General features: G+C 43.2%; 1 protein-coding gene across 3 annotated transcripts; it reads left to right on the top strand.

Moving 5' to 3' along the window:
* On the top strand, positions 1 to 26913 carry prickle1b (prickle homolog 1b). 3 transcript variants are annotated; one of them, XM_086147112.1, is made up of 9 exons: positions 1 to 219; positions 687 to 761; positions 17881 to 18078; positions 19171 to 19284; positions 20580 to 20717; positions 23354 to 23557; positions 23681 to 23867; positions 23995 to 24987; positions 25094 to 26913. In XM_086147112.1, the coding sequence occupies exons 1-9, from the start codon at positions 217 to 219 to the stop codon at positions 26050 to 26052; spliced, it is 2871 nt and encodes a 956-aa protein (XP_086003238.1). In that variant the 5' UTR covers positions 1 to 216; the 3' UTR covers positions 26053 to 26913. The 3 variants fall into 3 exon arrangements, with proteins under 3 accessions (XP_086003238.1, XP_086003240.1, XP_086003239.1); XM_086147114.1 differs by lacking the exon at positions 687 to 761; XM_086147113.1 differs by lacking the exons at positions 1 to 219; positions 687 to 761 and adding an exon at positions 14223 to 14588.
* The last annotated feature ends 61 nt before the right edge of the window (positions 26914 to 26974 follow it).

Below are 26974 nucleotides of genomic sequence, written 5' to 3'. Positions count from 1 at the left end.
CGCAGAGGAGTGTGTGTGTGTACGTGAGTGTGTGTGTGTGTCTTTCTCTCTTGCTACGATCATGCACTGAACCGAACCATCTGTTGAGCTGATCCCGGACTCAGAAAGGCACCCATTCGAATGTGATGCTCGCAGGGCGTCCGGATGCCACCGAGGTGATATTTATTCTGATTAACGGAATATTCAACCCGATCCCTCAGCAAGCTCTAGCTCCGAATGGTGAGTTGTTGTTAACAAACTTGCCCTGCAGAATAACATGATTTGGTAATGTTCCAAAGTGTGCACGCACAAGTTGGCATATTTGTGATACTTAAAAATGTCTATAAGTCTAGTCTTTAGGGAGGCTGTTATGCAGCCACACTGACAAGAGATGGAAATTATCCGCCTCTCCATTATTTCGCGAGCACTTCCATGCAGGCGAAAATCAGATGCTTCACTGAGATTATGTGACACATTTATTCTGGAGAGGAGAGAGAGATGGGGGGAAAAAGTGAAACCGCGGCCGAGTCTGGGGGATTTCATCGCGGAAAGTGTCTGTGTGCGTAAAGACGCGCATAATGGAGGGTTACAGTCGGGTTTCCAGCTGTGTGGAGTCAGCTGTTGCCTGTCACTCAGGTGGTCTTCCTTTTCTGCGCCTTCCCCTGTCTCTTGTCTTCCCCTCTCTTTACGTGCTCGCTCCTCATAAGCATGCGTGTTCACCGACCACAGCCCCAATCCACAGACACACTGAGAAGCCACATCAGTTCTACCGCGCACAGCAGGTGAGCCAGGATCGGTATTATCTGTTATAACATTAAATATAGACAAAATGCACTTTATTAGTCGGGAGAAGTTCAAGCTGTTGAACGTCATCTGTTAAAGAATCAAATAATTTTTAGTTGCTGATTTTTTTTCTTCTTCACATAAGTCAAGTGAAATGGTTTTTGCCAAATGAAATCACTTTTTCAAAGGCGTGGGGTTTCAGAAAATGCAATTTGAGAAGTGGTTACACAGCAAGGATGATCAGTAAGTCCAGCAGTGTGATATGTAGTGAAGCCAGTGGTGGCACCTAGTGGTGGGAGAGAATTAAGAAAATGTTTCCACAGTGTGTGTGTTCATATATGTGTGTGTGTGTGTGTGAGATGGATTTTTTTTTTAACTCCTCCACTCCTCTCCAAGCTTATTTCACCTCTCTTAGTAATTCCATTCAAAGTGTGTAATTTCAAAAGTAATTCTTCACATAAATGTTATTCGACTGTGCCGAAAATTGACACACTGTTGTCTAGTATGTTGATCCAGGGTCAGAGGAGTGAGGATGAGGATCAGGTGACTGAGGTGTGTTACCCCACTGTGGGAGGCCAGTCTGCAAGGGTGGGGGTGGGACACACTCTGCAATGCTAAGCCTTTGTTAATGAGTACGTATTTGTGTGTCCTTGTCTGTGTGTGGTACTAGGTGCGAGTGTGTTCATTTTACAGGAGTGTATGTGTGTGTGTGTGTGTGTGTGTGTGTGTGTGTGTATTCTAAGTATCTACCTCTGCTGAAATGCACACGCAGGCATGCGTATGTGTGTTTGATGGGAGCCTGGATCCAAGAGTTAAGCTGCTGTTAATCGGTTAGCCATTTGAAACCACACAGGATAGTCAAGCCAAGTAATCTGGGACATAGCATCGATTCCTTCCCGTGCAGCGGTGATTTAAGAGTTTACATTCTATATGTGTTTGCAGGAGAAAACAAGAACGTTTGACAAAAGACCCAATAAATGAGAGAGGAGAGGACTTATTTTGTGGAAGTGTAGAGGAGGATCAGAGGGTGTGAGTCAGAGGCAAAGATGTTCTTGAGGAGAGATATCTCCTTTTTAGGATACATCAAAAGCCAGAGAGTGACTGGGCTCATTTCTAGCTTGGCACAAAGAAGTTCAACCAATTAGAATTGCATCCTTGACTTTTTGTCATGTTTTAATGAAACCTCTTCTGTTATAGGAAGAAAACACACTGTTTCCCTTTTTTCAGAGTGATATCTATATTAGAAGCATAAGGCTTCATCCTACAGTTCTTTGTTTTCTCATATGCAAGCCAGATCCTTGTCCTCAAATGGGGTTTGTAGTGCCAGAGAGGAAATCCAGCCCGGAGATTGTTTTGATATTGTTGGACAGTCTCCTGGAAAACCTTTTTGCTCAGCAACCAAGGGGGTTCTGAATTTAGAATCTTTTGGCTTCTCACCTAAAACACCTCATCTGGTCAAAGCAGTAAAACTGTTTGAGAACCTCAAGGTGGGCCTTCAAGTGCTTTCACCTTTTTCGTTTGGGGAGCAATTAAAAACTGATGTGTTAACTTTTAAAAAAAATGTTTAAATGTAGTTGGTTTTTATTTTTAATGCATCTCAATATAATGCGTTTTTGTATCTTTTTAATGTCCGTTCACATTTTGGTAAGTGCATGCATTTATAGAGACTGTCTGAGGGGATTCACATGTGTCATCATACAAAGATATAATTGAATTAAAATGATACATAAAAGGCTGTAATTTAGGTGTGTTTTTTTTTCCTTTTTTTTCTTAAAGAAAAAGACTCCCGTAGCTCCATAAGTCAACACTGTTCAGTCCGTACACCTCGTCAGCCTAAGACCTTAGACCAACATGTGTACACACTGGCAAGTTTATGCTGTCATGCTGCTGTAAGTAATTGAGCATGGGTTTGTGTAAATCATTTTAAACCTAAAACACACACACACACACACACACACACACACACACACACACACACATATGCTGTCCACTGTCTGTTGTATGTGAAGTCCAGTCACCAAACAGAACATTCAGTAATCAAAACCAAATATTACTTGAAAGCCGAGAAACAACAAATTTTATCAGTTCTATTTGAAAATCAGTTTAGGCACCAACTAAATTGGCAACTAGCTGCAGCAGCAGCAGCAGCATTACCAGAGCTGCCAGAGATTAAGTTCAAAAACTGCCTCTCACTAAAGGGATCCATCTGGGATACTTCTCTCCACTTAATTCTTATTTTCATAATGTTTTGTACTGAGCAGCAACCGTTTTCAGACCATTTATCGGCCCAAAAATAATTATGCCCATAACTTTAGTAATGCCTCTGTTGGTGAGTATTCTTCTTAAGCGCATCTTAAACATATTTTTTTTATCACTAATTTGATCATTTTGACGTAGATGATTTGTCATTGCATCTGTTGAGCCTTTTTTAGTTTTTAATTTGACATCAATAAGTGTATATATTTCATGTAGCCATATTATGATTAGTTGTTTGACTCTACAATGTTGTATTGTGTTTGGCATGCAATAGTCATATACCACTGCTTTATGAGGGAGATGAAGGGTGCAGCATGCAAATTTGTATGCGTGTGTGTTTCTGTGCCGGGATGTAAGTCCTTGATCTTAAAAACGCAATCATGATCCTTGTGCTCATTGAGTGGTTAAAGACTAAGCCCTGCAGGCCGCACTGGCTCCACAAGCCTGGTATTATGGTCAGCTTGTGGGGAGAAAAAGTCATTCAGAGCTTAGAAAAATATCAAACAGTGAATGATGGACTCGAAGGGAGCTGCAGACCGTTCTATGCTAGAACCTGAAGTTAAATAAAGTTGCCTGCGGCACTTCTTTAAGCTTTGCAAAACCAAGATGCCGTCAAATTCCTGACTCCTATGTACCTGTGAGTGAGAGTCAATTTGGCACCAACTTAATTACCTATACACACAGCTCTATTTGATGATTAAAGCAGCTCACACACACACATACACACACACACACAGACACACACCAGTCCAGACACTGCCAGTCTACCGCCACAGTAGCTATAAAGACATAAAAGGTGATTATTATTAGATGATAATAATTACAAGGCTTTAAATCTCTAGTTAAGGTAAACAGTATAAGTTGAATCGCAGTCCCGTATATGAGGACAAGATTACTTTGTAACAACCACATAATTATTCCTAGTCAAATGACCACCTTGAGGCAGGATAAAGTAATGCAAATGATAGCTTTCAGTGTTGTTCTTTAATGGGAATAACATGAAAGGTCTCCATTTAAGATCCTGGATTGTCGGGTGTGACATCACTCATGTGATTTGCCTTTCCTATTATTGCTGTAGTGTGAAAATGTCTTCATCTCGGTTTTTGCTGATTGTGTGTCAAAATTTTATGTTCTGCGGTTTGGTTTTCCCTCTAGCGGAGGGACCACATCACATGCTGTGCTGCAGGTTGAAAAAAAAATATTTATGACCACCGCAGCCAACAGTCTTGTCTAAATGCAATGGATAATATCAAATGTATACGGCCTTGAAACCAGTGAGTCTTGCTGGTGTTCGTCAAATATTGACATTTCCAGAGATGCAAAGCAGCACGAGGTCGTGAAGACCGTGGAGATCGATCAGCACGTGGGCTTTGTCCATGAGAACACACTCAAAGGGGATGCAAGGAGCATCATGCAAACAATTTTTCCCATCTCAACCAAAAAAAAAAAAAAAAAAAAAGAATTCAGATAGTGAACTATTCTCACACAGATATTACCAGATATCAAAGGGAGGTGCGATTGTGTAAAACAGAACCTTTCCAGAAATCACAAAACTTAACTTGTGATGAAGGGTGCTTTGGGACAACACGACTTTGCTCATGCCTCCCCTCCCTCAAATTGGTCTCATGTGTTCTCATGTGTTGGACTTTGTGTTCCTGAGGCAAAGATGAGATTCTGAACTAAATATCAAGCCTAATCAGGAGCAGTCCCCTCTTCTCCTTTTCCTGGACTGCTCTGTGCTTTGGTTAATTTTATTTTCTTCCTTCTCTGCACATCTTACTTTTATTCTACCTTTTCACCTCCCAGATGGAAGGGAAGGTTCTCATGAATGTGACGCATTGTTTTTGGAAGGCCTTATCATTGTCCCCTTGCTTTCACCATAAACAAAATACTAGTTTGGGCCAAATGTGGATTGCACAACTTATAATAGGTAGTAATGGGAACACGGCTGATATGATGCAACATTTATGTAAGCAATTTCCTCACCCTCCTGTGGGACACAGATTTGTTGGGTGGTCCCTTGTCTCTGCAAAGGTCCCTGTCAGTGGGGCCAAACCCTGTCCCTGAGGATCCCTAGGCTCTTGATTCACCTAGAGGGGAAATAGCTCAATTCAATCCGATGCCACCCGGAGTCAGGAAATGGCTTGTTGTGATAAATCCTGCCTAAATGAGGGTGGAGAGAAAAGTGCCTAATTTTGACCAAATTTGCTTAAGGCTTCGCACATTCTGTTTCATTTATCTTACTTTTGTTAGAAAATCAGTTAATGCTGTCTCCTCACTGTTTGATGGTGACAGAAACATTTTTGTTTCAGCTTCAGAAAAGGTCCAGCAAAATGTTGCAGTTTTACAGACTACTGGTTTAATGTTGGTTGGTCGATACCCCCAGGAATTGGTTGAAATCTTGGCCGGCTTATTTTGTGACTTTGGTCACTCCAGATAAATGTGCCGCTCCCTAAAGATACAAAATGTGCTGTATGCAAAGCATCCCATTTGTGTAGGGCATCAAATCTCGAGAGACTCGTGTCATCTGACACCGCTTGCATCATAATGTTGACTGCCAGATTCTGACAAATCATTTGGAAGGGCCAACGAGCACAAGTTATGTAAGTATGAATGAATTTTGTACGTTTTATTTTTCCCCATTACCAGCGGATATCAAGAAAATTCATAAATATATGTAGAATATCGTGCAGACATTGTCTTCCATGGTGTTGAATTTCAGTTGTTGTCGATCAAAAGTGGAACAACTTTACATGAGTGAGTAGAAATCAGGACATGACCCTGAACACTTGGTTATTTTACCGGAATACCAAAGAGACTTTGTAGTTGGAAAGTTGTGCGGTCAAAGACATCCGAAGGTCTATTTCGTTGAACTCTTAGGCGTGCTCTCAAACTCATCAGAGCGACGTCTAGATAAAGTTCCCTTTTTACTATGTATGTGAAAAGGGGTCGTATATGAATTCTGTTTCCAGCTAACTTACACTGCCCCCGAGTGGCTATATTCCCTAATGCTGATATAAGTTGTATTAGCTGATTCACAAATCTGGCCAGTTATTTTCAGGTGGTGTTGAGTATTCATTGAAGCAAAAGTTTCTTTTTGAACTTCCGTTGGTTCTCGCTGGCACGTGATCAAGCCGCGTGTCCTTCACATCAGATCATCGCTTTTCCCAGAGATACAGAATATGACAGACCGTCATGGCAATGGTACTTAGCAAATGAAAGCTTGGGACTTTCCGGTAATCAGCACAAAACCAATACAAGCAGTTATTTGATTTTTTTTTTTTAAATACGCAATGGAATTCATTTGTTCCCCTTTTCCCTTATGAATACAAGCTTAAATTGCTTTGTGCATTAATGAGGCACCAAATACATGTCTTTTGTATTTACACTCATGACCTCAAAAGCCAGACAGTAAATTATTGGCCAAGGTATTCATTATCTCTAACCAGTCACCCATGAAATTCAACACGTGAGGACTCGTTCATGTGTTTGTACACAAACTATATACAAGTCTGGTTCTCATAGTTCTATTCAATGATTTTGTTTAGAGAGTAGCTGGATTGTCCCTCGAGTTGAAAACCCTCCTGGAAGTCACCTCAGAGCCTGTCTGACATCTGGTTAAAGATGGGCTGCTTGTATCTCTGGGTAATATGTCCACTTAAGCCCCTGGGAGCTGCTGGTGTGCACATCATTACGACGCTCCTCTGACTTGGGTAGGAAGCCTGCTGAAACCCTATCGTTTGCCTCAGTTTGGTACAAATATGCTGTATATCCTTTGATACTACTTCCTCTCCCCGGCCCCATCTCCCATCTGTTGCAGATTAGTCTGCAGAGTGTGTTTAGAGAGCGGAGACCTTCTCAGAGCAGGACTGATAGTAAACCCAGAAGGTTTTAGTCAGAACTTCCAGGTAGGTCTGAATTAACAGGGAGGCCATCTGAGGATATAGCTGTCCAGGGGAAGAGACAAGGGGGGCAGCAGGGGGGCGGAGGCGATAGACTGCACGAGGGTAAGATGGGCTTCAAAATGACTCCACGAGGCCACCGAACGGTTCGCCTGTTTACCAGTGAACCTCGGGCCCGCTACTCGAGGGCGAGTGTGGAATGCCAACGGTGGTTGCTTGGCCAAATTCAACCGCAGTCCCTGGGAGAGCGTGGAGGAGAACGCCTCACAAAATAGCCAGTCACGCCACGTCCCCTGTGATAGTGAGTATATTTGAGCACAAAGCTCAGAGCAACTTTCATATAACACAGGGCCTCAGTATCTGTCGCCCTCATGGCATCCGAACTTGCTGCTGAGCTAAGCTGATATCACTCAGCTGGTTTGTTATCGCTCTTTAATATCTTTGGCTCAGTAACCCATATAAAGCTGAACAGAAAGTGCCTTGGGAATCTGCCGTGGAACTAAAGCTTATATGGTTTCACACACACACACACACACACACACACACACACACACATACACACACACCCTTCTCCTGTACCTGAGAACTGTGCCAGCCCATTTAGGCCAAACGGCAGCCCAAGTGTGACAAAAGTGCCGGGGGCTGCAAACTTAGTGAGACCTGTCATTCCCAGCTCGCGTTGTGTTTCGAGTGGTAAATTATGAAAAAGAAAAAGTTACCAGTTGTCCATTAAATAGACAGTTTGTGTGTGAGATTTGTTCACGTGTATGTGTTCCGCTTGAACGTTTTGCCATCCCTTCAGGGTCTTGTTAAGCCTCTGTGTACACAACCCCAATCCCTGGCCTACATCTATCCATTGTACAAAACTCAGAAGATTTTGCACGTACACACACACACACACACACACACAGTGTTCCCATAAATGTGATGCAAGAATGTCAGTTGTCTTGCGTGATGTGTCATCAGATGTTGGTTTTTGTCTTTCATTTTTGTTATTTACTGCTGGCATATCCATGCACTTTGTCTGCCACAGCTCATTCAAAGTCCCAAGTTTGGTTGAAACCATGTGGCACACTAAATTACGGACCGTTATTTAGCTAGTAAAACAGCGTATAAAAGAAAACAATATCAGTAGGAGTTTTTAGTTTAATATTTCAAACTGACAATACTAGTATTCAGCTGGATACAAACTTGGAATATATTTATGTCAAACAAATTCAGACTTTTACATGTAGAATATTGATTTCAATGGATTTATGTTAATCAAAATATTGGACATTCAGTACCTACATATGAGTGACAGGCCAATATTGGCAGTCTGATTTATCAGTTGGTCTTTATTCAAAAGACCAGCTTGAGGGATTGAGGGATTTGATCTGCTTTTAACTATTCTGTGGTGAAACCCCTCAGTTTATGCATGTCTAATGATCCCTCTGTTTTTAGTGCGATTGAAATGAAGCAGAACTCTGTCAATGCTTATACTTTTCCAGGACATCAAGAGGAATGCGACCACCCTTGATGTTGTCATCATCAATGCAGTTGTAAATATCCGCCTGTTCTTTCTTCCCTGCAGATGAAACAATAGGATAACATCAGGTTACTTTTTTCTTTTTTTAATGAAGTTTCGTGAACACACACACACACGCACACATGCACCTATCTCAATTTATAGTGACCTCTAGCTGACAGAATACATCAGTTAACAAAATCAAATTAATGTTGGACAGGATGCACAAGACTTTCTTTCTCCCTTAAACTCCCTTTCCCACAAACTCACTGGCACTCGAGGACACACACACACTGTAGCACACACCAACTGTAACTGCCACATCTTTTTTTCCTAATAACAATTACAGTTTTGTGATGGCGTGTGTCTCGCTAATACACCAGCTCTTCAATCAAGTGACAAGTGTGTGAAAGTGCCCTCTCACATTATTGTAATTGCTGCCATTATATTGTATTATCACACTGCAACAAACTTCGTCCACTCAGCTTATCAGCCTGTTGAAGTAAAGACGAGATAAATGAGGCTTGTCTCGGTTACTGTATGTTAACTTAAGTATCAAATCATCATTTGCCATGGAAGGTGATACATCATTGGAATAATTAATTATTGAACATGCAGGGCAAAAACATAAACACAGTCAGAATGTCTGAGAGATATTTTTATCTATGCTGAGACTTTAGAAAGTATTGTTTTGAAATGCAGAGTGATCCATTTCATCCATGATTAGTTGTTTTTCCACTGTGGATATATGACCCCACAAAATGTCTGAATCCAGAAGGATACTTTGGCTTGGCAACACGCTTTTGCCTACAGGGACATTTGAGTGCAATCAGACTCAGGTAATAACATGAATTAGGCTGCTTCAATGAGGCGCCATGCAAAATCATGAATAATTTCAATGCATGTGTTACCTGTAGACATAGATGGGGGAATCTCCTGTGCTTTTTTTTTTTCTGATTCTCCAATTTAGTTCTGAAATACCCCAATCAACCTATGAATAGTGAAGGGATTTCCAGAAAATCCTCCTTAATATCAGATTAATTGGCCTCATATGCAGGGACATAGATGATCCAAAACTGGAATAAAGACTGACACACATGTGTGACTTAACAGTAGCTGTATTGTAGCCGCAATTCATTTTGCTGAGATAGAGATTAGTTTATAAGGCATTGAAGCGAGTGTTTATTCGGAACACTGCGAAATTCACCCGATTCACACCACTGGTTCACACAGCAAGATTTAAAAATACCAATTCAAATTTATTTTCTTTTTTATTCCTGTTTGTGCAGTACGTGTAATCAGTAGACTACTAACTCCCGACTTTGGATGTCTCCTCCACAACTGGTTAGGACAGGAAAGGTGACTACAGAAATAAGTGAATTGTGAAAGAATATGTGAATGTGAGTTGAGTTTACGTTGTAAATGGATTAAAAGATTGATTTTTCTGTGTTCATCTTAGGAGTAACAGAAGTGAACCAGTGATTTTTTTTTTTTAGCTCAGCGCTCCTAGTTTTACTGGCCAACGTTCCTTTTCACAATCAAAGTTCCACTTGAAATCTTTTCTTGTTTAAAAATGACCAGCTGACTCAAAGGTTGGCACCTCCTGTTTTAAATACAAGGCTTTGAGTTGAGACCTGTAGTCAAAGAATTCAGGTCACCTCTTACCAACCTCAACCCCTTCTGAAGCCCCTTCCCATTTAGTCGACAATTTCCTGCATTTTACGGCACTTTTATTGCCACCTAAATTGTCCCAGAGGTGTATAAGTAACGCCCTGTGGTGGTTGGCAAATCTCAGTAGTGGGTTTTATGACTAGAAACTTAAGTCACCTATGCCCTAGGTGTGTCGTGAAATATTGACACTGAACTGGCAAGATCGCTGAGAGAGACTTCCAAAGAGCTGATATGGTTTGGCAAGTTGAGTGAATGCGGCTTGTTTGGAGGGACTAAAGAACCCTTTCTCATTGTGAAAAGCTGCTGAGAGGCATCTGTCAGTGAGACCAGGACTAAATGGACCTGCATGATGCATGCGGATTGAGACGTCTTGAGTGGGGTCTGAAAAGTAGATTCAATCGAGCTGCTTCGTCGGTGGCGGTCAAAGGAAGGGAATTCTTGCTAGTTAAGTCATGAACTGTGATCTAATAATCTCCATGAGAATGTAACGTTCAGATTCAAAAATGCGCAACAGTGATTTCATTGGGTATATTCAAAATAAACACGTTTATTCGTCCTTTCTTGTCGATATTATATGAAAACTGAAGTCTGTAGTTTGAAGTAGTGTCAACAAAAAGGATGCCAGAGGCCGCAAGGAGTTGTGATAAATGGCTAAGTTGTGATTATCGAATTGAAACCGAATTATTCGTACTGAACTTTCACACATTTTAAAGTGATGTGCTGATGAGCTGCTTTGAGACTCTTGCGTATTTGCTCTGGTCTTCGAACTCTTCACAGTTTAACATCAGGAACGGCCTGCATGCTCTGCTCGAGTTTGGGCTTTTTATGACAAACCGTCACAGAACAAGTTGAGACATGCCATTGTCCTTTTTTTTGTTTTGACCAACCACAGGAACATCTTTCCTGCTATTTGCATTTAAAGGCATCATTTGACAGCCCCTTTCTGGCCTCCCAGGGAGAAAACTCTGGGATGGCAGTCAAATACACGTGTGAATGACGATCACAGGTAACACAGCTGCTCCGCTGAGAGCAAAGGACCTGACAAAGCTTTTTTCCAAACTTCAGAAAGGGCTGGATTGAGTTCTTTTACAATTTGTTGATTAAATATTCAGCGGTGTGTATAAGAATCTGTGCAGAGCACACCCGTTGGCCGGGCTTGGTCTAGTGTTTCAAGAAAAGAAAAAGGCCACTAAATCTTGTCTGAACCCTGGTCCAAAGCCTTTCCAAGTAAAGAAAAATAGGTTCAGGAAGGTCTTTCAGAAACTTGGAAGAAGAAAATGGAAGGTTGCCTCAACGTGGTCGAATTGATAGTTTGGGCCGGTACCTCGCTTTGACGGTCTGTTGAATAACTCTTGAGTGTGAAGGTAATGTACATTTATAGTACAGATGTTATCTCCGGTAAAAAAAAAAAAGGCCGATTTAAAAAAATCCCTGCCATTTGTGAGAGATTTTTAAGTGCCGGGGTCAAAGGTCTTTGCATAAACCCTCCATTCGTTAAGGTCTTTCTCACAAGCTTTAGACATGTGAATGCAACTAGTGCATCATCCATTCAGCACGTGTCTAATGGCTCTGCAGAGACTTGATACATGACTTCTTGTGGTTGCAAAGATCCATTCATATTTATAGGGAAGGAAAAAGCTCAAGGATGATTGCTTATTATGTTTTGGGCAACATTAAGCTGCAACAACGCAACCTGGAATTGGATCAACATTCAAGTATGAACACAGAAAACACAAAATCAAAACTGAGTAACAAACTCCAAGCAATCTGTTCAATTCTCTCTTGGGATTTCAAACAAAAACAGTGACAATTATGCACTCAGCCATGCACTTAGTTGCTCTCAGTAATGGAAAGCAAGAAAATTATATGTATTCTCAATTGCTGAAGTCAAAAGTATTTTCATTATATACTGCGTCACTCTTCCCCGAGAATTGTTTTAAAAGCCTTTATTTTAGCTCCTGGCTCTCTTTTCATGTTCAGTTTCTGTATCAAATAGTGCATCTTGATTTTTTTTTTTTTTTTTTGGTTTTATTCTTTGTGATAAAATGTTCAATACATTTTACTTACCCTTCAGCACTCGTAGATGAAGTATAGCTACATTTTCTTTAACGCTCTGAATGCCTCATTCACCACTGGATGTTCCATCCTGCTTTGAGATGGTGGTGAAGAAACAACGCAAGGTCAAGATTCAAGATATTTATTGCGTAGTTGTAAAAGTACAGTTTACATATATAACACCTGCAGTACATCTACATATGAAAAAGATACATGCATACAACAGGGGGTTATACTGCAACTTCAACTTCAACCTTCCTATATTGTTTTCTAAAGGAGGACTTTTTCTTTGGCCTGAAGCCCATCCTCAGTCCAAAAGGCCAATCTATTGTCCAGACTGAAGCCGCTCGTCCTCCAATCTGTCCTCTATTCACACTGTTCCTCGGCCAATCGTGGCACTTATCATTATCTGAATGAAGTACTTGGCTGTTACAAATATAGTCATTGTTTTTGTCACCCCCTCCTGAAAAATCCCATTTTCAGCAAAGATAGAGACGCTCTTGAAATGCATATTCAGATAAAAATCTCAGGAAACTCAACGCTGATCAAGCTGTGGGTTAAATATAAAGTGGCTTTTGCCGAGCGGCGCCAAGACCCCTGAAAAATGTTGGAGCTTTTCTGAAAGGTTTGCCCTATGCCTGCAACTCTAAGCCCCCTCCTTTTCGGCTTTCTCTCCTCCTCAATTTGAAATATGCTTCGGTGTGCCAGGAAAGAAGGCTGTGCTGGCAAACAGTTTCCCCATCTCTATGCACACTGACGGTCTTGTTCTATCTCACCCTTCTAAGCCAGTTAGCTAACGGAGTCATTTCTCATTTGTAACAGGTAATTTGGCATGTGACAAACAGCCCCGTCGCCCCTTCTGTAGGGCACTTAGCGGGGTTGTCAGGGGAGAGGGTGTCTTTGTCTGCCGGACAATTGAGTAAACTCATTTTTCATCGAAGACCTTTTAAATGAAAACCATTTCTGCTTTTCAGCTTTCAACAATGACTGATGGATTCAGTCCAAATAAATGGCATTTCAACTTCCTTGGAATATCAAGTGAATTTCTTCTCTGTTGTGTCGTGTTTGTATGAAACACACTTTCTTAACAAGTATCTGGAAATGAGTCTACATCTGGAGAAATGAAATGAAGGCATCGCAAAAGCTGGATCGGTCACTTTATAAAAAATATATTTTCCCTTGCTTAGTTTACTGGAGAGAGAAGGGAGAGAAACAAGGAGCTGAGACTCTTCTAGCCCCACTTGGATCACTCAGATCTACCAAATAAGAAGAGGAAGGAGAGGGGGATCGACGAGTGGACAGAGACCCCTCGTGAAAATTCCCCGAGATGGATGAGGCTGACTGGGGGCAGCAGAGTCAACATCAACAGGAGGCTTTATTTTGGAAAGAAAACTCACTTGGCGGCTTCTAAATAGTTGGAATCCTCAATCCAAATAAGGCAGAATTCACAATTTGTTTGTGAGTACTGACTGAAGTTGACTCAAACACCCCAGTCAATAAAGATGTGACGGTGTCATGATTAGAACAACACGATGCAAAAAAAAGGTTGAATATGGAGTTGCTTTATATACATCTCCGATCTGCATTGAAGAAATTAAAAATCTCAATGTAGAAATCCAATGAGAAATGGAAAATTCTGTATATTTTCTTCAGAGAGCCTAAGATAATGTTTCCTAGTTCACATACGAATGCTGTTTTTTTGTATACATAATTAAGACGTTCATGTCAAAGTGCATATAAGCCTTGGGTTTGCCATCGGTCCACAACTTCAGCAATTTGCCGTGAGATTGAATCGACAGTGATGAAGAAATGAATCCTACTCATCACAGCAAATCAAATAAGCTGAATCAGACTAAAGAATGAGCCACGGAAACGTTTCTTCAAAGTTGAAACTGAGCAATTGAAAAAGGCGAGAGTAATCACATCATCTGCCTCCCAGGAACCCTCAATTTGTGTGTGTGTGTGTGTGTGCGCGATTGTACGTGTGTGTGTGGTGGGGGGTCACTGTGATGGGGGAAAGGGTGTGTGTGTGTGTGTGTGTTTGTGTGTGTGTGTGTGTGTGTGATTGAAGTGCAATGGCAGGGGGGAGGACTGAGGGAGGGGCATGAGCAGCTTGACCGGCCAGAGAGCTCTCGTTCACATCTAGTCCTTCTCTCTCACTTGCTGGGATCAGAGAAACTTCAGATAGAGTAGCCGCCTTCCTGCCTTGGTCTTGGCTCTTTCAGCCTTCCTGCAGCTGCAGCAGCGTGAGCGTAAACCGCCGAGCGCCCAATGCAGAAACGGCGGGGAGTCACTTGTTGGGACTGACAAGAGCAAAGACTCAGCGGCCTTGATTTACTCCATGTAGCCGGAGGATGAGTTCTGAATGACATGAAGGTTCTGGACCCGAATGGAAGGTTTATGTACAAGTGGAAAGAGAGATGCTTTTCCTGGAGGTAAGAGCAAAATAAATGAACAACAATATGTTAATTGGAAGACATCTATTGCATTGTTGGACTTCCAGTAGCATCTGAAATGTTTGAGCTGAGTTTGAATTAATATATGTGTTTGAAGGATGTGTGTGTGTGTGACTGTTTAATTGGCCTACTTTTGTGTTTCTATGTTTAGAGAAGTATAGAGGAGGGTGTGTGTGTGTGTGTGTGTGTGTGTGTAGGCGGTATTGCTCCAGCTGTGTTAAGTGTCCTGTGCACCTCCTGACACCCATTTGGCCTTAAAATAACACTCTTCAGCAGTCATGGAGTGATGACTTGGGCTTTTGAACTGTACTTCTTAATGACTTTCTCATAGCAAATCCCCCCATATAAAGATGAAAAATATAGTTTACATTTTTATGTAATATTCTGTTTATTTTTCCCCCTGACAACCAAGTTTGCCATTTGTCTTGATTACCAGTGGCTAATTTTTATGCAAGCTCAGTGTATATGCCTGCTAACAAACCAGAGGTCCATTCATTTGAATGGCAATATTATCGCTGATCATTTTGTGAAAATTCAAATAGGATAGCTCAAATAGGAAAAAAAAAAAAAAAACCTACACATTTGCTCACTTGCTTTCCTTCAATTCAGTTTCCAATGATGAAGTCTGACATTTGTCATTTTCAGTACATTAGAAAAATACTTTTATTTTAATGCCAAAACTTGGGATCATTTGCAAGTACCGCACACATTTGACCCACTAATTCCTGCAGCCTAAGAGGTGAAGGAGAGACCCTTTAAAAAAGAAAAGTGTTGGTGAAGTGGGGGAGGGAGGTGCACACAGTTAACCGTTAGCTGACTACATCTGGCCCGTGTTTGCACAAACCCAAAGTTGTGACTCTTTAAACGCCTTTTTCAAAAAAAGTCCCTTTTAACCCTGTCAGCCCTCTCCTGTCAGGTCTCCACACCAGCCAGCGTTTAGAGGGGGGAATGGGTGGACATTTTGTTTTTATTTTTGACAAAGACAGCCATTGTGTTATTGCCAAGGGGTGACAGGGTGTAATGTGAGTTGCTGTATATGTTGGCTCAGAAATCTGCAGTCACCTTTTCACTGCTATTTCCCCGGGATGAGAGTTGAAGGTCCAAGGAGGACAGACAGAATGTATTACATGGTTGATGAATTGATACCGTGGAGCACTGAAAGTCATGTTGTGGATGAAAGCCTTTCCATATGTAACATCAGGAAGGAATTGCAGGAGATTTGCTGGACAGGCTGATGAGAGAAGGTGCTCTCCCGATGTCACATTTCTGCTCGCGTGTCCAACGCAAACGCCATCGAAAGGCACCTACAATATTTACAAGGTGGCTCAAAAATAAACGTGTAGGGGGAAGAAGCTTGATCTAATTGTATCACTTAGCGGCCTTAACTAGTTTAGATAAAGCGAAGCAAGGAAAAAAGAAAACTTGTGAGTGATAACATTATCTGTCCCACCATAAAACTTGATAGATTAGTCACCGAAGGACAAAGCAACACCCGAATACCCCTTTGTCCCGTGGCCAGAGCTTCGGTTTGGCTTTTAACAGCATTTCTAATCTCTAACTTCTGTGTTTTGAGGCCCTGGGCTTTATTTTGATGGAACTCAACTGTATGCTAATAGGTGGAATGCTAATATTTCTTAGTTCTTCTCACGGAGCTTTGACTTCTCGGTGAGATGTGCGACGCCTTGAGGGGAACGGGCATTTGTTAAAGGATGGAGGTCACACTCTGAAAAAGTTCAGTTTAACTGACCCGTGACCTTGGGGGCGCACAAACATGACATCTATATCGCACGTGGAAAGAGAAGGTTGAGCTTCAGCAGGATGATACCAGCCCATCGCCGGATCATTTACCGTCTGCGTAGCCTGATAAACGATTCCAGTTAATTTCCTTGGACCGCCATTGATTTTTAGTCGCTGTCGCAGCTTTTTTTTTTTGATAATTGAAGCCATCAATACCTCCTTATGACAGTGATAGCGCTGTCTTTTGTGTAAACCATCAAACCTGTGTGAACTTTGGAGTGAGCGTGTGAAGTGTTGGTCTGTTCTTTGCCGAGCGAGTCCTATTCTCATTCAGATTTGCATCTCAAAGAAGTGCCGTTATCAGGCATGGAGGTGCCGTGAAGAACACGGCTGCTGATAAGACGGCTACTAGTGAAGGCGGGGGACAACGAGACAGATTAACCCCCAGTCACGTACCAGACCAACTGTTATCAGCTTGTAAAAGTGTAAAAGTTAATGTGCTCGAAACTGCTAATAGCTTGTTGTGGTTGAGGGTTACGTACTCACGAGAAAAATGTCCATCTGCAATTCTTATTTTAAATCTGCGTTGTAATCTTTTAACGTCAATCGGATTTTGACTTCAAGCCAATGGATATATTTATCAACTAAAATCATTTATGCTGGCCCATAATCCCGAAATAGTAGCTAAATTCTTGCAGTCTCTTTACAATCAGTCAATCAATCGAGGAATGGTTGATAAGATTTTAAGCAATGTTTTTCATGTTTGCTGTGTGAGCGAAAAAAGACTCTAAATTAAAAGTTGAACATAATTGCTTGACTTCTTGTTTTTCCTGCTTAATTCCTAGACTTTGTGTTGAGCTTTAAGCCAGCGTTTCATCAAATACAGAGAGGCTGTGGACAGTTTTCATTGCTCTATATAAAGAAAAACTGGAAACATCTGTTGGTCAGAGAGTCCTAGTTTGAAAGAACTGTTTAGTTTAACGTGCAAAAAACGTCTCTATGGTTACAAAAAAGACAGTTCAGATTGGAATACAGAACACTGACCGTCATAATTATGACTTTTTTATTTTCATATGCCATTTATGTAATGTAAGATCGGCACATGAAAAAGAAAACATGAAAGAAGGAACTGCTTACTGTAAAGGTTAATGGAAAAACCTGGTATATATGTTTTTCCGCTATATATCATTAAAAGTTTGACAAAAGAATCCCTTGAAAGTACATAAGTGCAGCATTCGGGCTCATCAAATGCAAAAAAAAAAAAATGATAGTCTGAGTAAATGGATGGAAAATAACGAACCGTCGAGTGCGTCTTGTATCAATAAACAACGTCATTGTGTATTGAAAGGTGAAATGACTCGGAGATCAACTGCTACATAAGACGACTATTTCCTTTCAAAAGCATTTGTTAAACATTACGGGAATGATACTGCTGTGACAGAGCAGTAAAACTTTCAGTGCTTTCAGTGACCAAAACAAAAGGATATTAAATTTAGATTTCATGCAAGAAACTCTTTTTCTTTTCAATCGACAGCGCCCATTTGTGATGAACCTGGAGCGCAGTGAGAGAGGGGAGCGTCCTTTCCATCGCGGCCCGGAGATGGAGCCTCCTTCGGTGACGAAGAAGGGCAAGGTGTCGGTGGGCTTCCAGAGGAGCTCCACCTCCGACGATGACTCCGGCTGCGCGTTGGAGGAATACGCCTGGGTTCCCCCGGGTCTCAGGCCCGAGCAGGTGGGGCGTCATCAAACGTGACCATTTCTGAGTCACTTCTTCAATTGCTGTGAATTCTGTTTCATTTATCGGACGAAAATGTAAATTAAAAAAAAAACAAAAAAGCTGGTGTTCAGCTGGAGTAAGACATTTATTGGACATCATTTTGTGCTATATTATCTGAAAGTGGAATTTTCCCTCAGGAGGTTGTGAAAAGGAGGGGTTTGATGGGTTTTACTTTCATTGGCTTTCCTTTGCCATGCCAGCTAATTACGAAACGCAGGCTTCTGCCGAAGGCCACACATCTGGATTTCAATGTCTTCTACATTTATTAGTGTATTTGTGATACACACGGGCAGTTCATCTAAAATGGAAATCATTTCAACGTGTGAAATATTTCCATCCTTTTTTTTTCCCATCTTAAAAAGTACTCGGAAATATGCTCACTTTTAATACTTCCCGTCACGAGGAATTAGGTTAAACAAATATTACAGTCCTTGGCTTGTTAGTGTCTGGAGCAGTTTCACAGACAGGGCTCGGTGACTGGAGGCAGATTGACAAGTTTGTGTCGCTGAACCCCAATACCGTGATGACTCACGGTCACTGATATTGTCTTGATATTTGGGAAACAGTCCTGGTTCGATTCCCGCCTCCTCCTAGTTTGTGGAGGTGTTGTTGAGCAGCTCACGGAAACCAAAACTGCTCCCCCGTGAAGCTACTGCTCATGGTTCATCCATGATGGGTTCATTGCATTCTCCCTTGGGGATTAATAAAGGATAAATTATTATTATTATCCAATGTTATTGAGGTCCCACTCCTCTTTGACTGTTTTGAGACTGAACTGTCATCCTCTCTCCCTGAAAATAACAGGAACAAACACATTTCCACATTTCTTTGTTACTAACAAGTATCATTCATTAACCGTAATCTGTTGAGTTTCCTCAGATGATGTATCCATCCAAACTATAATTATCTTCCTCTTAGTAAGACTTTTAGACACCACTTTGTGGTTTAGCTGACTAAAGCAAACAAAAAAAATCAGGAAGTGTTGAAACATCACTCTCTCCTTAAGTATGCATTTGATTTTTTTTTTTTTTTTTTTTTTCCCCTCAGGTTCAGATGTATTTTTCTTGCCTTCCCGAAGACAAGGCGCCGTATGTCAACAGCTCAGGCGAGAAGCACAGGATAAGACAGCTCCTCTACCAGCTGCCACCTCATGACAATGAGGTAAGGAGTGTCACCGGGACCATGAGTGGGATGGGAAGACAAAGGGAGCTTTTGTTTTATCTCCACAAAGCTAAAAGTGATATATTTTTTTTTATTTTTATTCTCCCTTGCTCAAATTTCTGTGTAGTTAAGACAAAAAAAGGTTTGAAGAGTTTGAAGTAGTTGCTTTTTATTAATAGTGAAGTATTCACATACCTGCCTCCATTATATTTCTTTCATTTGCGAACAAAAATAGCAAAAAATTTGAATTTTCAATTCCCTCTCACTATCATATTTCACGAGTGTGTGTAATGTAATGTTATTGTATTGAGCTCTATTGTCACTTTGCAAATCAGTTTTACTTGACATGTTGGAAAAATGAATGCAAACCCTCCGTAATAATCATATTCTTACACCTCTGTCAGAGAAATATGCGTATTAAAAAAGTGTTACGCCTTGACTTTGCTGCCATTAAATCGAATACTATTTTGGCTCTAACATTTCTGCAAAAAGTAAATGCGTAAAGATGCGTGCTCTTTCGGATGAACAAATCGAGCTTCCGTTCCAAACAGGCTATAAAAAAAGTTACGCTTTAGCATCAGTTCTCGGTCAAAATCGGCAATGAAACGTCGACTGCAGCTGGGCAAAGCCGAGGCTAGGTTTTTTTAGTACAAGCAGAACAAAGGCTACATTCCCTGCGCTTGTCCCGTAGAAGAGTTTTATGCTGTGTAAACCAGCACTCCTTTCACATCTGTGTTAATACAGTTTACATTAGGAGATATGGTGGAGGGGTTATCACCAGAAAGGTGGGGCTTGCTATGTGGCTGGCCCTCTGGCCGACGGAGGGCGGCCCTGTATACAAACATGGAGGATCCACAATAAGTACACTAAACAGGCACACACTGTTTGACCGAGCGGTTTTATTACGTTTGTTGACCGGCCCGGTGGTGGAGGAGGGGAACTGCAGGAGGATTCCTTGCGTAACTGTGGTTCGGGAGGATAAGCGTTGTGTTTGTGTGAAGGGGAGAGGCAGAGAAAGTGTGTGTGTGTGAGAGAGAGAGAGAGTGTGTTTGTTTGTGAGGTACCATCAGCATCGTTTACTGTTGTTTAGAGAGCAACCAACGGGGCTGTCTGTTGAAATAGTCCTTTATCTGGGACTGCATCACCATCTCTAAACAGAGCACCGCTTGCACCGTTATTCCTTGACGGGAATCAACTTTAATTGAATCCCTCCTCGCCCATTTTGGGATGCGTGTGTTAAGAAAAAAAAAAAAAAAATCACTATTTCTTCTGATGGCAACCCTTTGCTCTCCCAGGTGCGTTACTGCCACTCACTAACGGAGGAAGAAAAGAGGGAGCTCCACATGTTCAGCACCCAGAGGAAGAGGGAGGCACTAGGCAGAGGAACACCCAAGATCTTGCCCCGAGCTCTGCAGCACACCCGCTGTGAAAATGTACGTGTCGCACGTGGATACCCTTGAGTAAACACACGCAAACACACACGCACACACACACACACACACAAGACATTAGTTCTCCTAAGCAATTCCAGATAGAGACAAACGAACCAGTGGGTCTTAAGTTATTTATATCACACGCAGCATCTCAGCATCTGGTCGCCAGAGGCGCAGCTCTGATTGGCTAATGCGGTGGATTGAATTGTGGTCATAAACTTCCTCATTAGTCCGAGGGAGGAAGCGAGGAAATTGAGGATCTCGTGCTCAAGCCGAACGGCAAAGTCAGTTCCTCGCGAGGAATTCTGCCAATTTCCTCCCGCACATCTATATCTCAGCACGAAAGACTCCGTAAAACATGTACAAGTTAATAATTAATTGTTAATGGAGTCTTTAAATACCGCTTTTCCCAAACAAGCCTCAGTATGTGGTAAGTAATTACGTGTCCTTGGCACAATTACACACGTTCGGATTGAGTCAGGCAAATTAGAGAATAAGGTAAGTTTTGTCTTCATGGGAAATAGAAATTATCACTCAGATCGTTTACTGTTTATAGAGCCGTAAAAATGTGTGTTATGCTTATCCTTTATAGGGACACCAAAGCCGACAATCTAATTTTGCTTATTTAACCAGATTTTTTTTTTTTTTTTTAAGATTCACGATAAAAGTTACTTTTGAGATAAGAAGAATCAAAACACGGGAAACGAACACTGTAACTTTTCCGCAGTTCCCTACCTCAGCCATGATCTTATAAACATAAACTCATGTGACTTTTATTCTGTCTCGATCATATTTCTGGGAAAGTCCCTTTCCATGTAAGGTAATTATAAATATTAGCATTCACTGGAATTTGCAAAAGTCAGTCTTGGCGAGAGAGACCAAACCAGATATCTTGCCGGGCCTGCCAGCCTTCGCGCCGGGGAACGGGAATTCCAACACACGCACTCTCGTCAAGCGCGAACAAGAGCACCAACACACACACGCCATACCGGAAATAAATCTAAAGCACCTCTTATCACCACTTGGCCCTTCTACACTCATCTGAGGCATATATCATACGGACAGCGGTATTAGCGCGCACAAATCCAGCCACAAATACACACGTGTTCACGAACATTTTGTGAGGCTCCTGTTTCCCGGTGCTTCCAGGGATCCGTGACCCGAAGCCCCTCCGGGTTCGCTCCCGTAATAATGGTAAACAGTTGGGTATGCCGTTCCAGGGTATTGGTGTCTCGTAGTGCCGGTGGGTTATTTAAAGACATGCGATTGCATGTTCAGACATGCTTTGACAATCCCTGTGGAGACGTATCGTCTTTCCGCTCCAGACGAAGGCCAGTGCATTGGGTGTAAGATTACAAGCCAAAAATTTCTGCCCAAAGCTTCGGAGATACCGACTGAATAATTGATGACTTGTTACATCAAAGTTAGACAAGATGTGGCGGAATGAAGGTCAGTCAGACAGTTGGATATAGATGTATCTTTTTTCAAATTCCTTCAGAAAGAGACATTTTACCACGACAGAAACAAATGTGTGTATGAAAGGCATAAGCTTTTCAGATAGAGATATACATTGCAAATGACAGCGGAATTTTAAATCTGATTGAATCGGAATGGGTTTTTTTAATCGTGATTTAAATCTCGGGCGGCCGGAAAACTCAAGAACCGACGACATCGGCAAGAGCGAAAGAAGTTCACAATCATCACACGTGTGAGGAATAAATCGACAGTGAAAATAGGCGAAGTCGCAAGCGCTCATCAAATGCAGGCTTACGGACATCAAAACCAGTAAAAACATGCACAGCCAGAAGTTTCTGCCTCCGAGTCATTCTGAAGCCCTTTAAAAGTGTTGAGTGAGACCAGCTCCTTCAGTTCAGGGACATTTTGCTGAACCAGCACACCCGTGAACATAAAAGCGTCCTTTCCACATTTCCCTTCTGACTAATGGAACTCGCAATAAAAAAAAAAACAAATCCTCCGTACGAAATTGTTTCGCGAATAATAAAAAAAACCTGCGAATATAATGGAAGCAGACCAAAAATACATTTCTAAATTTGACCGACGAGTGTTTGCACCCGGAGATGTCGGGAAAACCGACACAGCTGTAAAAAAAAAGGCGATGGAGGATGGAGTTCCAGGATGATAAATCGAGTCGAGCATAGACTCTTTGTCGTTGCACGGGCGCAAGGTAAAAATTTCCAGCCTCAGAGAGGCTGCAGAAAAGAAAAGGGATCATTACCGTGCACTCGATCAATTTTAATAGCAGCGGGCACAACGTACGCTTTTGTTCCTCACAAGGTTACATCGCATTGTTGTTTTCAGCTGTTGTCGTAACGTTCACTGATCATATTCATTTGGCCCTTCCGGTATGATCAGTATTTTAAGCCCTCTGGTTTTAGCATCATTGTCAGTGAAACATTAGTAGCGTTATCTCTATAATCTCTCTTTAGCTTTTGCTGCATTGCTCCTGTTTCACAGGCATTTGTTTGAAAAGCCTTTGTGTTAACCTTAACACTATTTATGGCTCTATTTCCAGATAGGATGCATATGAGATCTATTAGTTATAACTTAAAGGAGGTGAAAGGCTCCATTGTGAGCCTCAGATACAAAATTAACAGCTGTTGTTGTTTCTTTTTCAGTGCGGCGGAGGCATCAACGGGGGGGAAATGGCAATTTTTGCCTCCAGAGTCGGGCCCAGTCCCTGCTGGCACCCAGCGTGCTTTGTATGTGCGACGTGTCAAGAATTGCTGGTGGATCTGATCTATTTTCACCAAAATGGCAAGATCCTCTGCGGGAGGCACCACGCTGAGCTTCTGAAGCCCAGATGCTCTTCTTGCGACGAAGTAAGCGGCAACCGAAACCGAAGCGTGCGAACGGTATCCGAGACGTTATCTCCCCCTCCTCCCCCCGCGTGATGAGGGGTCGTCTACCCCTTGTATTTATATTTTTTGTCCGTCTCCCCCCAGATCATCTTTGCAGATGAATGCACCGAAGCAGAGGGCCGTCATTGGCACATGAAGCACTTTGCCTGTTTCGAGTGTGAGACGATGTTAGGAGGCCAACGATACATCATGAAAGATGGCCGGCCCTATTGCTGCGGCTGCTTCGAGTCACTTTACGCCGAGTACTGTGAGGCCTGCGGCGAGAACATCGGTACGTTCGGTCGCGACGGCATGAATTCAAAGCGAGGTCATCCGAAAGTCTTCAAATTCACCAGAATCTCACTGAATTAAAACCGCAAATGCAATGATCTTCTTGTCTCTCTCAAACCGTCCTCTAGGTGTTGACCATGCCCAAATGACCTATGAAGGTGTACATTGGCATGCAACAGACCAGTGCTTCTGCTGCGCTCAGTGTAAGGCGTCCTTACTGGGCTGTCCCTTCCTCCCGAAACAAGGCCGGATCTTTTGTTCCAAGGCCTGCAGCCAGGGAGAAGACATTCACGCCTCTGACTCGTCCGATTCTGCTTTCCAGTCCGCCCGCTCGCGCGAATCACGGCGAAGCGTCCGCATGGGGAAGAGCAGCAGACCGGGGGAACAGTGGAGACAGTCCCAGCTGTTCAACCCTCCCGCCGCCGTCTCCTCTCTCGAGTACAAATTCGGGGACGGTCAGGGGGACGGAGATGCCGACGGCGATATCGATATCGTAGGGCAGAAGCTGGGCCACGTGAGCCTGGAGGAGGAGAGGCTATGGAGGGATCGGGAGGAGCAAGACGCCGGGGGGGAGGAGGATCCAGAGGAGTGGGCCCAGCATGAGGACTACATGACTCAGCTTCTGCTCAAGTTTGGCGATCGCGGAATGCTACACCAACTGCAACAGCCGCAGCTTAAATCGCCCGGTCCGAGCGGTGACAGAAACAGGATAATAACGGTCTCTGATCCATGGCTCAAGCCAGACGCCGCATCTATGGCGATGACCGCGTCCTCTCCCACCCCCACCAGTCCCACCCAAAGCCAGACCTCCAATCAGTCGCGAGCCAACAGCCTCAGCCCCGGACTGATCAGCAAGAAACACCTGCCTGAGATGTACTGGACCCAGTCCCAGGATGGGTTAGGGGACTCTGCGTATGGGAGTCATCCTGGTCCTGCCAGCGCCAGAAAAATCCAAGAGCTGGAGTTGGACCAAGATCAATCTGGCACAGGAAGACAGGCCCTCTGGCCGGACTCCAGGCAGTGGTACCAGGACTCACTGGAGTGTATTGCTGATGAGTTGAGGAAGGTAGAGCAAGGAGTTGGGGACTCCATGGATTCGTTGGCCCTCTCCAACATCACCGGTGAGGAGATCTTTTTTTTTCCGAAACGCGGCTCAACCATAGACGACCGGTCTGGTTTTGCATATCAGTCTCTCCATGTGTTAGTAATGACCTCTTCTCTCTTCAGGCGCGTCCGTCGACGGAGACGGCAGGGATAAACCCCTCGTGTACTCCCTTCACACCATGCAGGACGCTTTGGCGGCCGACGAGAGCGAGAAAATGAGCAACATGGGAACGTTCAATTCATCTCACATACACCGCAGCGCCAACTCTCTCGACCTGGAGAACGGAGAAGAGCCCGCGATGGAGGAGGCGGCGCTGTCGGCGAGGGGAAGCAAAGCCGGCGGACTTCTCTCACTGTACCCACATTCCGAAGGCTTGTCCCCCAACTTCATCCACGCGCCGGCCCTGAGGAGGAGCAAGTCGCAGTCCAGGCCTCCGCAGATGGTCAAGTTCACGGACGACACCGTCGACAACGGATACAGTGACGGATTTGAGGTGAACATGAGGAAGCATCCCATGAGCGAGAAGCCCCAGCGCAGGGTGTGCGGCCCCGACGAGACGGGCAGGGAAAGAAACCGCCCGTCGAGCCAACACGGGCCAAAACGGCAGCACCAGCGCCGCGGCCGGCACCACAGAAGCCGCAAAACCCACTCGGACAACGCGCTTCACATGGTGCCTTTGGAAAAGGCGCAGATGCCGTATCACCCCCAGCCACAGAGTCAGGTAAACCCTTCTTTCGGCGCGCTGTTACTTCAACATCCCTCCCAGAGGCCACCGCTGGCCTACTCGCACGCCCGATCAGACTACGTGCTCCAGGGCTCGAATCCGGGAGAACCGCGGTTTGAGAATTTTATGGGTCTCTACAAAGACGAGGACGAGTGGTGCTCCACTTGCTCTTCGTCATCGTCGGACTCCGAGGAGGAGGGCTATTTCCTGGGTCAGCCGATCCCGCAGCCGCGACCGGTAGGCCGTTACTACGCCGAGGACTATCCGACCCGGGTCACGGCCCTGTCGCCCCACGCTCATGGACCACAGACCGGTCGACGGAAGAGACACCGCTCCAAAAACTGTATTATCTCTTAACGGCTCCGTCGGTCTGTATTTACATTATATTCTGAACAATGCTAGGAAATGACGTTCAAATCTTTGACGACATAATGGCCGACACAAATCCACCCATCAAATATCGGCTCTGAAAGGTACTTCAAAAACAACCCACACATACGTCAGGATTCCACATCGTACTCACATCTCTGGAAATAACACTTTCGTCTAGACGTGGAAGCTACCCGCGAAACACGGAAGCCCAAAAAAACCTGAAGTTTGTGATTGAATCGTGGCTGGATTTTCAGCGCGTCGCAGTCGCATGGATCGGAAAAAACCTGGAGGCCTGTCATCGGACGAACTTCTACTGTGCAGTTTGTCGCGGCGAAGAAATTTAACGTGCATTTCAACATTTGCGGTAACAGTTTTTAATGGTTCACCATCATTGTCCTGCAACAACGCCTTCTGTGTAAAGACAACCGGCAAAACGTTTGAAACAGTTATAGCAGTAAATAGGAACTAACCGAATAATTATTTAATGCATAATAGTAAAAATGACAATGTATATATTAAGTTAAGATTTGAATACTGGTATCTTTATATTACTGGTTATAATGAATGTTTTCGAAGTGTACGATTAAAGGAAATACCAGTTGTAAGTGTAAAACAAAGAAAGTGCCATTTTACAAAACTGTTCTCCGCAGCGAAGTGCCATGAAACAATGTCTGTTCTAACCTCAACAAGTTAGCGCTAATAATCGGTGTACAAACCACCTCCCGAAAGGCCGTGAAACACAAGACTTCTATACTCAGCCCGAATATTCACTTCACCTGCTCTGTCATAACCAGTTAATTGCTTTGTGATATAAAAGATGCTCGTAATAAATATTTTCTCTCCAAAGTTTGTGGAATTGCTGTTCTGTTTGACATTTTTCAAAGCCCCGCCCCTTTTTTCCCCCCCT

Source organism: Fistularia commersonii, chromosome 5 (genome assembly GCF_037954325.1).
Source record: "Fistularia commersonii isolate RoL2024-O1a breed Wild chromosome 5, RoL_Fcom_v1.0, whole genome shotgun sequence".
Classification (NCBI taxonomy): Eukaryota; Metazoa; Chordata; class Actinopteri; order Syngnathiformes; family Fistulariidae; genus Fistularia; species Fistularia commersonii.
The sequence above is the reverse complement of the archived record's forward strand: the minus strand, read 5'-3'. Positions and strand labels throughout refer to the sequence as shown.